The sequence below is a fragment of the Anomaloglossus baeobatrachus genome, chromosome 4, assembly GCF_048569485.1.
Source record: "Anomaloglossus baeobatrachus isolate aAnoBae1 chromosome 4, aAnoBae1.hap1, whole genome shotgun sequence".
NCBI classification, from domain to species: Eukaryota; Metazoa; Chordata; class Amphibia; order Anura; family Aromobatidae; genus Anomaloglossus; species Anomaloglossus baeobatrachus.
Window position 1 is genome coordinate 451,453,945 of NC_134356.1, and position 12,884 is coordinate 451,466,828.

The 12,884-nt window shown below is 41.2% G+C and overlaps 1 protein-coding gene across 1 annotated transcript in view; it reads right to left on the reverse strand.

The window, feature by feature from the left end:
- Positions 1 to 6,779: 6,779 nt before the first annotated feature.
- The window catches only part of CSK (C-terminal Src kinase), a 163,758-nt gene continuing 157,653 nt past the window's right edge, over positions 6,780 to 12,884 (reverse strand). Inside the window, exons 12-13 of the mRNA XM_075345604.1 lie at positions 12,080 to 12,166; positions 6,780 to 10,053 (exon numbers count right to left, since the gene is read on the reverse strand). Coding sequence (XP_075201719.1) covers positions 9,871 to 10,053; positions 12,080 to 12,166 — 270 coding nt within the window. The 3' untranslated portion in view covers positions 6,780 to 9,870. The remainder of the gene's footprint in view (positions 10,054 to 12,079; positions 12,167 to 12,884) is intronic.

Here is a 12,884-nt window from a genome sequence, read left to right on the forward strand (position 1 = left end):
AAGCAGAATTTGGTTACAAAAAGATTTCCAAAACTTTAAACATCCCAAGAAGCACTGTGCAAGCGATTATATTGGAATTGCAGGAGTATCATACCACTGCAAATCTACCAAGACAAAGCCATCCTTCAAAAATGTCATGTCAAACAAGGAGAAGACTGATCAGAGATGCAGCCAAGAGGCCCATGATCACTCTGGATGAACTGCAGAGATCTACAGCTGAGGTGGGAGAGTCTGTCCATAGGACAACAATCAGTCGTACACTGCACAAATCTGGCCTTTATGGAAGAGTGGCAAGAAGGAAGCCATTTCTCAAAGATATCCATAAAAAGTGTCGTTTAAAGTTTTCCACAAGCCACCTGGGAGACACCAAACAAGTGGAAGAAGGTGCTCTGGTCAGATGAAACCAAAATTGAACTTTTTGGGCACAATGCTAAACGATATGTTTGGCGTAAAAGCAACACAGCTCATCACCCTGAACACATCATCCCCACTGTAAAATATGGTGGTGGCTACATCATGGTTGGGGCCTGCTTTTCTTCAGCAGGGACAGGGAAGATGGTTAAAATTAATGGGAAGATGGATGGAGCCAAATACAGGACCATTCTTGAAGAAAACCTGTTGGAGTCTGCAAAAGACCTGAGACTGGGATGGAGATTTGTCTTTCAACAAGACAATGATCCCAAACATAAAGCAGAATCTACAATGGAATGGTTCACAAATAAACGTATCCAGTGTTAGAATGGCCAAGTCAAAATCTAGACCTGAATCCAATCTAGAATCTGTGGAAAGAGCTGAAAACTGCTGTTCACAAACGCTCTTCATCCAACCTCACTCAGCTCCAAGCTGTTTGCAAAGGAAGAATGGGCAAGAATTTCAGTCTCTCGATGTGCTAAACTGATACACATACCCCAAGCGACTTGAAGCTGTAATCGCAGCAAAAAGGTGGCGCTACAAAGTATTAACTTAAATAATATTGCACTCCCCAATTTTCAGTTATTTTTTACAAAAATTTAAAATTAACCATAAATATCGTTCACCTTCACAATTGTGTCCCACTTGTTGATTCTTCACCATAAAATGTACATTTTTTTATCTTATGTTTGAAGCCTGAAATGTGGGAAAAGGTTGAAAAATTCAAGGGGGCCAAATACTTTTGCAAGGCATTGTACATATAGCCCTTGTGTGTATATAGCCTTCCATTTCTTTTCATCATGTATCACAATATGCGAGTCCTTTTTGTAATTTAAAATAAAGAAAAAAATTTATTCAGAAGCTAGAACCAAATCATTTCCATTTTTCAGCCAACATTTCCTATTTGGTCAAACCACAGTTCTGTGCTCACTGGACTTTCAAGTACACGGTGGACTGTCACTTATTGTCAATATTTGCAATTTTAAAAGTGTCATTATTGTTCCACTATATCTGAGAGCATATATTGAAGACTGACTTCTATCATCTTGCGTTAACTCGCCAATAGTGTATGACATTTATGTCCTTTTTAATATTTTTGTCTATTATAAAGTAATTTTTTTTTCTTCAGCTTTGTAATTAATTTCTTAATTGTGTGTACACAGAAACAATTGTCCCTTAAGATTCTTTTGGATGGAGCATCGGCAAGTTTAGCTTCAAGGTCTCTTCATTGGGTGGTAATTAGGTCGATTGGTTGGCTCTATCCTTGTTAATACAGGAACCTAGGGCTATACACTTACCCATAGGCCCCCTTCACATTTCAGTGATTCTAGTACATATGTTGCAGTTATTATACATACCAGAATCAAGGACATACGCAGACCCATTAAAATCAAAGGCTCTCCACACACATCAGTGATTTCTCACTGACAGGTTTCCGTGTGTTCCGCATGGAGACAAGTCTGTTTTCTTTCTGGCATCACTGATGTCCCACGGACCAGGTACCAGAAAAATCACGTACATTTAAGATAAACAACTTTTTAAACTTAACCGTCTCCAGCCGCTAGTATCTCCTGCTTCCAAGCCGGCTATCTTCATCCATACACTGCAGTGCATACATGCACTGCACAGCCTACCCGGAAGTAGCTGCAGAGGGGAGACAGCCGCAGCCGGACACTGCATCGCAGGAGACCTCAGTACCACAGAGAGCAGCGGCATGGACAGATATAAGTGCCTGATCTTCCTGTATTATCACGGATAGCATACTGAGATCACACGTGTGCCAAAATCACGGCACATGGAGGGACATACTTCCCTTTATCACGTCAGTTAAAAACGCGTGTTTTTCACTGACGTGTGAAGGGGGTCTTAAGAACAACTTTATGTGCTTCCCATACAGTTGAAAAATATTGGCAACTGACTATTTGTTAATATCAAAGTATTCAGCTATTTTTCTGGCCTTGTCCTCTTTATGTATTGGTCTCTTAAGCAGGAACTCTGAGTCTCCAATGGCATATTTTAGTCTGTGTTGAAGACTGAGTGAGGGTCAGCTTTACAGGCGCATGATCTAAACACAATATTACTCAATTGTCTGTGCCTAATGTCAATCTGAGGGTTTGTATAATAGAAAAAAAAAAAAAAGTGGAAGGAGTACTGTTTAGATGGGAGAAAAAAAAAGTGTAGGTTTTCTGAGTGGGATGATTAATATGCCAAAGATTAAAAAGGCCAAATTTGAGTATGAGTTTCCTAAAATTTGGAGATAATCTATGTTGAGATCTGTTTGGCTGTATTTTGTGTATGGAGATCCTATCCGATGTGTCAGAAAAAACAACAACATTAGATTCCCCTCCAATAACCCAAGCGGTAGGGGGTAGACTGCAAAACTTCAAAAATATTTGGTTAAGAAGGGAAGTTTGCAAGGTATTAGATAAATATATGTTACATAGTGTGATTGGTATCTCCTTGTAAGTATCTTGCAGTATAATATATCTTCCCTGCAGGTCTAACATCTCTGATCTTATTTGTAAAGGGCATGTTTCGGAGATTAGTAGGGCCACACCTGCATTTTCCTGACTTGAGAAGCTAAGTAAATTTTGGAAAATAAGTGATTGGCAAAATTGCAATTTCCACTAGAATTTAAATGGGCTTCCTGTAAAAAAAGCTAAGTCTGCACGATGTGCCCATAGATCATGGAGGACCATACACCCCTTAGTGTTAGAGTTTAGAGAATTTACATTCAGTGTTAATATTTTAGCCATTAACCGGATTTAAAAAAAAAGAAAGTATAATACACATGAGTTTTTCCCAGGATGACATGGAACGATTCTCTGCTCTGAGGGTCATCTGGATGAAAGAGAGGAGGGAAAGAATGAGTCGGTCACCTCATCTCCTCCCCTTGTGTTTCAGTGCTGGAGAGGGAGAACGGGGTTAATGCTGCGCTGCTGCCAAATGAATAAACTCTTAATATATTAAAATATTCTTTTATTTCATAGGTCTATGCGTTTCAGGGATCAAAGTCCACTTCAGGATAAAGACAGAAAATCCACAATACAAGAACAGTGGGTACAGAAAGTATTCAGACCCCTTTAAATTTTTCACTCTGTTTCATTGCAGCCATTTGGTAACTTCAAAAAAGTTCATTTTTTTTCTCAAATGTACACTCTGCCCCCCATCTCGACAGAACCCCCCCCAGAAATGTAGTAATTTTTGCAAATTTATTACACAAAAAACATGGAATAACACATGGTCATAAGTATTCAGACCCTTTGCTCAGACACTCCTATTTAAGTCACATGCTGTCCATTTCCTTGTGAGCCTCCTTGAGATGGTTCTACTCCTTCATTGGAGCCCAACTGTGTTTAATTAAACTGATAGGTCTTGATTTGGAAAGGCACACTCCTGTCTATATAAGACCTCACAGCTCACAGTGCATGTCAGACCAAATGAGAATCATGAGGTCAAAGGAACTGCCCAAGGAGCTCAGACAGAATTGTGGCAAGGCACAGATCTGGTCAAGGTTACAAAAGAATTTCTGCAGTACTCAAGATTCATAAGAGCACAAGTGGCCTCCATAATCCTTTAATGGAAGAAGACCACAAGAACTCTTCCTAGATCTACCGTCCAGCCAAACTAAGCAATCGTGGGAAAAGAGCCTTGGTGAGAAAGGTAACGAAGGACCCCAAGATCACTGTGGCTGAGCTCCATAGATGCAGTAGAGAGATGAGCGAAATTTCCACAAAGTCAACTATCACTGCAGCCCTCCACCAGTCGGGCCTTTATGGCAGAGTGGCCTGACGGAAGCCTCTCCTCAGTGAAAGACACATGAAAGCCCACATAGTTTGCAAAAAAACAAATGAAGGACTCCCAGACTATCAGAAATAAGATTCTCTGGTCTGATGAGACGAAGATAGAACTTTTTGGTGATAATTCTAAGCGGTAAGTGTGGAGAAAGCCAGGCACTGCTCATCACCTGCCCAATACAATCCCAACAGTGAAACATGGTGGTGGCAGCATCATGCTATGGTGGTGTTTTTCAGCTGTAGGGACATGACGACTGGTTTAAATTGAAGGAAAGATGAATGCCACCAAGTACATAGATATATTGGAAGCAAACCTCTTTCAAAGTGCTCCGGACCTCAGACTTGGCCGAAGGTTCACCTTCCAACAAGAAAATGACCCTAAGTCAACAGCTAAAATAACAAAGGAGTGGCTTCAGAACAACTCTGTGACCATTCTTGACTGGCCCAGTCAGAGCCTGACCTAAGCCCAATTGAGCATCTCTGTAGAGACCTGAAAATGGCTCTCCACCAACATTCACCATCCAACCTGACGGAACTGGAGAGGATCAGTAAGTAAGAATGGCAGAGGATCCCCAAATCCAGGTTTGAAAAACTTGTTGCATCATTCCCAAGAAGACTCCTGGCTGTACTAGCGCAAAAGGGTGCTTCTACTCAATACTGAGCAAAGGATCTGAATACTTATGACCATGTGATATTTTAGTTTTTCTTGTTTAATATATTTTCAAACATTTCTATATTTCGTTTTGTTTTTCTGTCAAGATGGGGTGCAGAGTGTATATTGAGAAAAAAAATGAACTTTTTTGAATGTACCAAATAGCTGCAATGAAACAAAGTGAAAGGGGTCTGAATACTTTTCGTACCCACAGTACATGAAATGACATGTATATACACACACGTGTCAATAATAGGACTGCCTACTACAAGGTAAAAAAAAAAAAAAAAAAAAAAAAATCGGAGGGCAAGTGAATGCCCCTATGACAGTTGGCAGTCACTTGCCTGACGATTTTTTTGGGCAGCCGCCATTAACTCAAGCTTTCATAGGGGTTGGGACTTTCACAACCCCAATAGGTGTTATTTTGTGCACACTTCACTGTTATACCTGATAACCTATTTTGTGATTTTTCCACTCAGCTTTATATATCTTCCCCATATGGACAGGGTAGGCATACCCAACCTTTCCTAGTAGTTTTTCCAAGAAAGGAAATGGGTAAAAAACCCAAAACAATCCTGAGTAATTTGTGTTAAGAGGCACCCGACTATGGCGCCTACCAATACATGTGAGACGATATTATAGATTTTTAACTTTCAGGGCACTGAGTAGAGGCTTCAGGTATCTTCTTCTTTGGAGAGTGATCAATGACAGGTCAGGGTACAGTTGGATAGGAGGTCCATTAAATTGCGGCTTACAGAGAGTACGAGCCTTGAACCTGATGGACTCTTGTTTGAAAACCATGGAAGCAACAAATCACATCTCGAGTTTGGGATTGAGTTCCCTTGGGGCGGTTGGCTCTATTCAACTTTATTTTGTGGGATGGAGTTTGACCCAGTATTGAATTGAAGATGAGTTAGAGAACTGTGTGCAAGTCATCTGAACCTGTTGCTTCAGGGATACCCCCCTCACCCTAAGGTTATTGTGGTGCCCTTTATTGTCCAAGCCCTCCACGCTTATCTCACCCAGCAACTTAGCACATGACACTACATGGCATTGAATGTTGGAGATGTATTGTCTAATACAATAGTGTGCAGTTTCTACAGCATCCACTCTATCCGGAATCAATGATGTGCATCGGCGGCAGCAGGACACACACACACACACACACACTGATGTGGTCTAAAAAAACCCACAAAACAAAAAAAGGCCACTAATCATGCCATCCAATACTGATCAGCGCTGGGCGGCAGAAAAGTGGGTGGGGAGGGAGTTAGGGAGAGGGACTGAGGTGGACTGGAAACAAGCAGGAGATCAGAACAGGAAAGGAAGTGCTTTCTTCAATCATCAGCAGCAATACAAGAAGTAGTGGCACAGGCTAAAATAGTCTGTGGTACCACAAATTCTAGCAGATTCAGAAGCAGGATAGCACAGTGACAGCTCAGCACAAGCCTTTAAGCTAGAGAGGTGATGCAGAGGGCACACTGAGGTCAGACCAAGCCTCTGCTCACTGATCAGTGCGATGTGGCGTCATTGTCCAATTGTTCCAATCAGTGCTGGGGCTGGTGACGCCACCAGAGTACTTATAGCACCGATCACAGATATACTTCAAATTTTCAGACAATTTAAATTTACCGAAACATTGAAATCACTGTGATTGACTGTTCGCAATTGCAATCACTGTGATTGACTGTTGAATTGTGGAGGGGCAGCGAAATACCCCATTGCTACGAGTCCCAGTACCCTGCTGTCAGAAACAGCAGGCACCTTCATGCGAGCACCATACCTTCAGTGACGGTGGCTGCATGATTACTAGGATGTACCAGTAAGTCCAAGGTCACTTAGGCACCGGATGGATTAAAAGCAATAATCGACAAATACAGTAAAGGTCTACTGAGCAAGTAAACAGGCAACAAGAACAATTTCCATATGGAATGGTTTATTACATTTTTATCCCACCAAATGCAGCATATACATGTGTTTAAAGCACTGGACAGGAATGAAGAAAGGAAAGGCCTTTGGAAATGAAGACACAAGACAGCATGCACACAATTTCCACAAGATTAAATCCAAGAAACATCACCGTTCCAGAGTGATTGTATCTTTTTCCCCACCATCTTCCCCAAACCATTTTTGTCTTTGTATACAATAAAAATAAAATTCGTACTTCAGTAAAACACCTCCTAACCAAAAAAAGGCAGTATTTTGTGATTTTTAAGAAAACACGAGTAAAAAAAAAAAAATAAATGACAAAATGGACCCTCCTGTACCCCCTTTAAAAAAAATATGGCAAATTATACACAAAATACAAGTACACAATCAGACGAAAATTCAGGACTTTTCATTTGGAAGTATTCCTCCCCTCCCCTGCCAAAATTCATAGTGGATATAGTACAAAACACATCCTAAACTTTGATACCAGGTTTTCAGCCATTTAAAGAAATGATTCTCAAACATTTTAAATGTTCACACAACCACGATGAAAACTTAATGGACTCCTCTATAAATAAATGTGGTCGGACATGATTTGTTGGGATCTATTTAAAGTGAGCCATCACAACCTTTATAGCTGTTACTAAATTAGTTCACAACGCAGTGTGAACAGAACTGTAAGACCATGTGCACACCGAGGATTTGGTGACTTCACTATTTGTAAGCCAAAACCAGGTGTGGGTGATAGAAACACGTCCCCACTTCGGTATCTATTATACTTCTCCTCTGATTCTTCCACTCTTGGGTTTTGGCTACAAATACGAAGTTAAAATAAACCTCACCAAATACTCAACATGTGCATTTGGCCTAAAGGGAACTGGTCACTAGCTTCATGCAGCTAGAACCACAGGTTATTGCAACAGTGTATGATTTCAGAGAAAACATATTTGAAAAGCAGGCAGGGGACTATTAGTAGACACCTGACTAGCCCATTGTGGCCACCGGTTTCTCCCCATCCAGTTTCAGTTGATTAGCAGATCTCTCTTTATGGAAGAGACCTGACAATCATCTAGAGCAGGGCAGGAGAAGCCGACCAGAGGCCGCACCGGACTGATGAGGTTTAGTCCCATATGTAGTTCCTATCCAGCTATTCAAACTGCAATCTTCACTGACAGGCTGCAGTGTTTCAGATAAGGCATACCTAAGCTGCAATCGTACAGCAAGAGTTTAGAGAAAACTTCCCCTTTAAAGCATGTATGCCGAAAGTAAAAGCCTGAAGGGACGTATTCCGCAGGTACAAACATTTCCTCCACCTTCCTATTGACAGATAGGGGTACCTGGCAATTTCCAAGTGAGACGTGTTTTCAATAAAAGGCCAGCAAAGGTTTGGCTGAATCATATATCTTCTAGCTTTAATAAATCTTGACTGTCTTGACTAACATCTAATTTCATTAAAGAAGGCAGGAAATCTTGTAGGCCAATAATTTAGATAATATATCTTTAAGGCTCATAGCAGAATAGTTACATTTTCGTGAATGGTTTATTTTTATAAAAATGTAAGTAACAGAGACATGGGGAGGGGAACATGGATAAAGTTGTGCCGGCTATGCCACCATCGTCCTGGAAATTAGCTGAAAATTTTAGATTTGATCTACCCTTTCCCTGAGCAAGCTTGAAAGTTCTAAATCACTGTATGGATCACAAAACTGCAAACCATTATCCTCGAATTGACTGAATATAGACTGGCTAAAATGAAGACGACTGAGCAGCCAGCCTTGGAGGTCATGATTCATGAGCACTTCTGTAGACTCTCTCCCCTATAGTAGACAGACCTGAAGATGGGCCTGTGTTACGATGTATGACCATCTTCATCGTAACTCATATTGGGTCCCGGCTGCAGATTTATCACACTATTATACATCATTAAAAGCTTTTGGTATATACACCAACAAGAGGAGTCTGAAGAAAGAATTCTGAAAGATGCTTCATGGCGATGTTCTCTGCTACAAAGGGAAGCCAAATATAACCCCAAAGAAATAATTATTGGAGCCTGCCAATAATTTGTTTGCTGCAAAATTTGTGAAAAAACTGCATGAAGAATAAACATACCAAAAAAACGCGGCAGATGCAAAAATTAAAATATATTACCACCTGCTCCGTCCGTGACCAGGTTACCCAAACCCGTATCTGTGGTATGTGATAATTGCTCAAATAATGCTAGCACCTCCCTCACTTGAAATGATATTACCAAATATACTTCCCAATGAAATGTTTGCGCACTTATTTGGTACTTAGGTTTATTCATCTATATAGAAAGTACTAGGGTCATTAAGGGTATTAATACCGAATTCTTAAAGAGTGGTACTTTCCAAATGTCGGAGGGATTGTGCTAGCTTTATGACATGTTCTGCAGGAAGGTTGGCAAGTAAAGGATACAAAAGGCATTATGAATTGTATAACCCATGATTTTGCTTTCCAGCTCAATGTCAGTTTATAACCTATTAAGTAAGGCAGAGAAGCATCAGAAAAGAAAAGTTCCTGGTCTGAAGCATGCATCATTATTTGCATTATATTATACAAGGACTTCAAAAGTACCCATTGCTGATTGTATGTAGCAATGATTCCCCTGGTCTCTGTGATGATTTTATAACAAGTATAGCATTGTGACCTAAAAAACAACAACAAAACAACAAAAGAAAAAACTAAACAGAATTAGAATTCAAAATAGTTTTCAGTGTTGGTCTCTATAGCTGCTGTAGCTTGGCCATGTAATCTTCTCTTCCAGAGCATAGCCACTGAGGGGTGCCCATGTATCAGAAAACCAAGGGCAGGAGGAGATGAAAAATGTGACAATAAAACCATTTTTTTTGGAGAACATCCAAATCCTTCTACAGACCAGCAGGGCTCTTCCGCTGGTGTCTGGGCACACGAGTGGTAGGTAGTGCAAGGCAGGGGGAGTTTGGAGAGCCCAACATATACTTACTGTACTCACAAAAGTCCTTTTTCTGTGCCCATATCCACAATTCAGATATGGATGAGTCACTGTCTCTTGCTCTGTGGTTATTCGTGGCCTCCTTGCCTTCACTGGTACAGCTCATTGTCTTTGATATGCTCTAGCTGTTCCCTTAGTTTCATGAAAGATGGTCGCTGGTTGGGGTCTAGATGCCAACACTGTTTCATCAACTCGTACACAATAGCGGGGCAACCATCTGGTGCATCCATCTTGTATCCTCTCTCCACCCGAGGGACAACATCTTTAAGGGCCTAGATAGCAAACAATCAATAGGTCAAGGTACACAACTACTAGAGTGTGAGAGAATACAATCAATTTTGCTCTCATAGAAACCATCTTGTCTTATAAGTGAATGATATCATAGGGCTCAGCTAAGGGGTGCTTCACACATGCCAATGTATGTAAAGTGCTATGGAATTAATAGCGCTATATAAATGAATAAAATTATTATTATTATTATTACATAGCGAGATCGCTACCGAAATCGCTGCTACAGCACGGTTTTGGTGACGCAACAGTGACCTCATTAGCGATCTCGCTGTGCGTGACACTGAGCAGCGATCTGGCCCCTGCTGCGAGATCGCTGCTCGTTACACACAGCCCTGGTTCGTTTTCTTCAAAGGCGCTCTCCCACTGTGACACACAGATCGCTGTGTGTGACAGCGAGAGAGCGACAAAATGAAGCGAGCAGGGAGCAGGAGCCGGCATCTGACAGCTGTGGTAAGCTGTAACCAGGGTAAACATCGGGTAACCAAGGTGGTTACCCGATATTTACCTTAGTTACCAGCCTCCGCAGCTCTCACGCTGCCTGTGCTGCCGCCTCCGGCTCTCTGCACATGTAGCTGCAGTACACATCAGGTAATTAACCCGATGTGTACTGTAGCTAGGAGAGCAAGGAGCCAGCGCTAAGCAGTGTGCGCGGCTCCCTGCTCTCTGCACATGTAGCTGCAGTACACATCGGGTTAATTAACCCGATGTGTACTGTAGCTAGGAGAGCAAGGAGCCAGCGCTAAGCAGTGTGCGCGGCTCCCTGCTCTCGCGGTTATGATCGCTGCTTCGGCTGCTGTGTTTGACAGCTAAGCAGCGATCATAACAGCGACTTACAAGGTCGCTGTTACGTCACAGAAAATGGTGACGTAACACCGACCTCGTTGTCGCTTAGTGGGAACCAGCCCTAACACTGATGGGCGGGGAAGTGTCACATTGCTACACACACCCGTGCGGCTCTTATTTGTGCATCGTTCTGAGAAGTTATTTGTTTGGGATACTATATAAACTGGTCACATGATGTAATAAAGCAGAAACTTTCAGTACACCACAAAGCGTGTGTACTGCATTGATTTCCCAAGCGCTTGTAAAACAAATCTTATTAATTTTGAGTTCCAATGGCATAGAAAGTGTATTTCGGCTAAAGAGGTTTGGGTTTTTCTAATTATGTTATTCTGATGAATTGACTGCTAATCTCCGCTGCTTTATAATGAATGAATTGAGATTACTACAATGCCAGTAGTTTTTTCACGTTTTCTGCACCATCCTACCCAAGGGCAACTAAGTATAGCTTGGAAGATTCTCACTCTGGAGATATGTAGTTTTCTAATGACTTCTTGTAAATTCATATAGGGCAAACTGTGTGGTCATAGGAAACAGGACTAAAAGGGCAAAGTTTTATATTATTTTCAGTAGCGAACCTAAGAACAGGGTATGCCATGTTCAGATAGGAAAGCTTAAAAGGGTATTCTCAACTTAAAGTTATTCATTAACCATGGGATAAGCCGAGCTCACTCAATCTCTGGCGTTCCTCTTAATAGTGAATGGAGTAGTAGGGAGCATGATCAACCACTGCTCATTCAGTAGGGGCTCTTCAGGGCCGCAGCAACTAGACTCCCATTGCTTGAAAAGTTATACCCTATCCCACGGTTCAAGGATAATTTTCAAACTTGAGAATACCCCTTTTCCAATAAATGAGTGTTGCACAAATCCACCCCTTCCTGTAGGAAGCTGACTGACCAGTGATTAGAAACGTTCAGTGGACATGACCATGACATCTCTTATTTTTGGCACACTATAGAAGGCACGCTACTGTACTAAGCCAAGTTCTAAACCATACTAGAAGAAGTATTCACATTCAGCTGTGTGTATGCATGAAAATAACGGTACTCCTGAAAAGATATGGATATGCAATATTAATCATTTTATTTCAGATTTTCTCATTCCTATACGAATTTGACTTGTGGTCAATAGCCTTTTCAACTGATAAGCAACAGGCAAAATACTTACAATGCGTGGATAAGGCACTCGCCCAAATGAATAGATTTCCCACAACAGTATTCCAAAACTCCACACATCAGACTTTGTTGAAAAATTCTGTAAAAAATATACATTATAAAGTTGTAAATGATGCATATAAATTAACATTTGTACTCCCAATCTCTAAACATTGCAAGAAATTTCACTGCGATATTCACTGTTTCCTGGTATTAAAATGTCACAGAAAAGAACTATAAGCCAATTGTGGCACAATCCCTTTATATTTTCACCTACCCCCAAGACATGGGATAAGCTGCTGATCACTGGGGGTCTTACCACTATGAGACCCACCAAATGCGAGAAAAGGTGCCCCGTGTTTCCAAATTTGAAATGAGCAAGAATCGAACAGGCGCACTGTTGCTCCATTCAAAGTCTATAGGACAGACGGGCATACCAAAACACCGTAATCGGTGATCTCTGGATGTCTCACAGACTTTGGAAGGAGGGCAGTGCTTATGCTCCACCATTCCCGTATTTAAAAGGAGGGTCTAGTAATCTACTGCTCGTGATTTCGGATAGGGGATAAGCTATTTAAACATTGAAAAATATATTCTTAATTTTTGTTTTTACGCTTACGCTTAAGCGTACGATTACGCTTGCAATGTGTGTGTGTATCAATATAATATAATATATACATACATATACACACACACATATTATATAGATACATACGGGTAATATGGATTGGTTACACTTCTGCTCCCCTCCCATTCCCGCTGAGGAAGCCTACGGAATACACACGTCCGGGATCTGAGACCTCCTTGCCCCACTGATT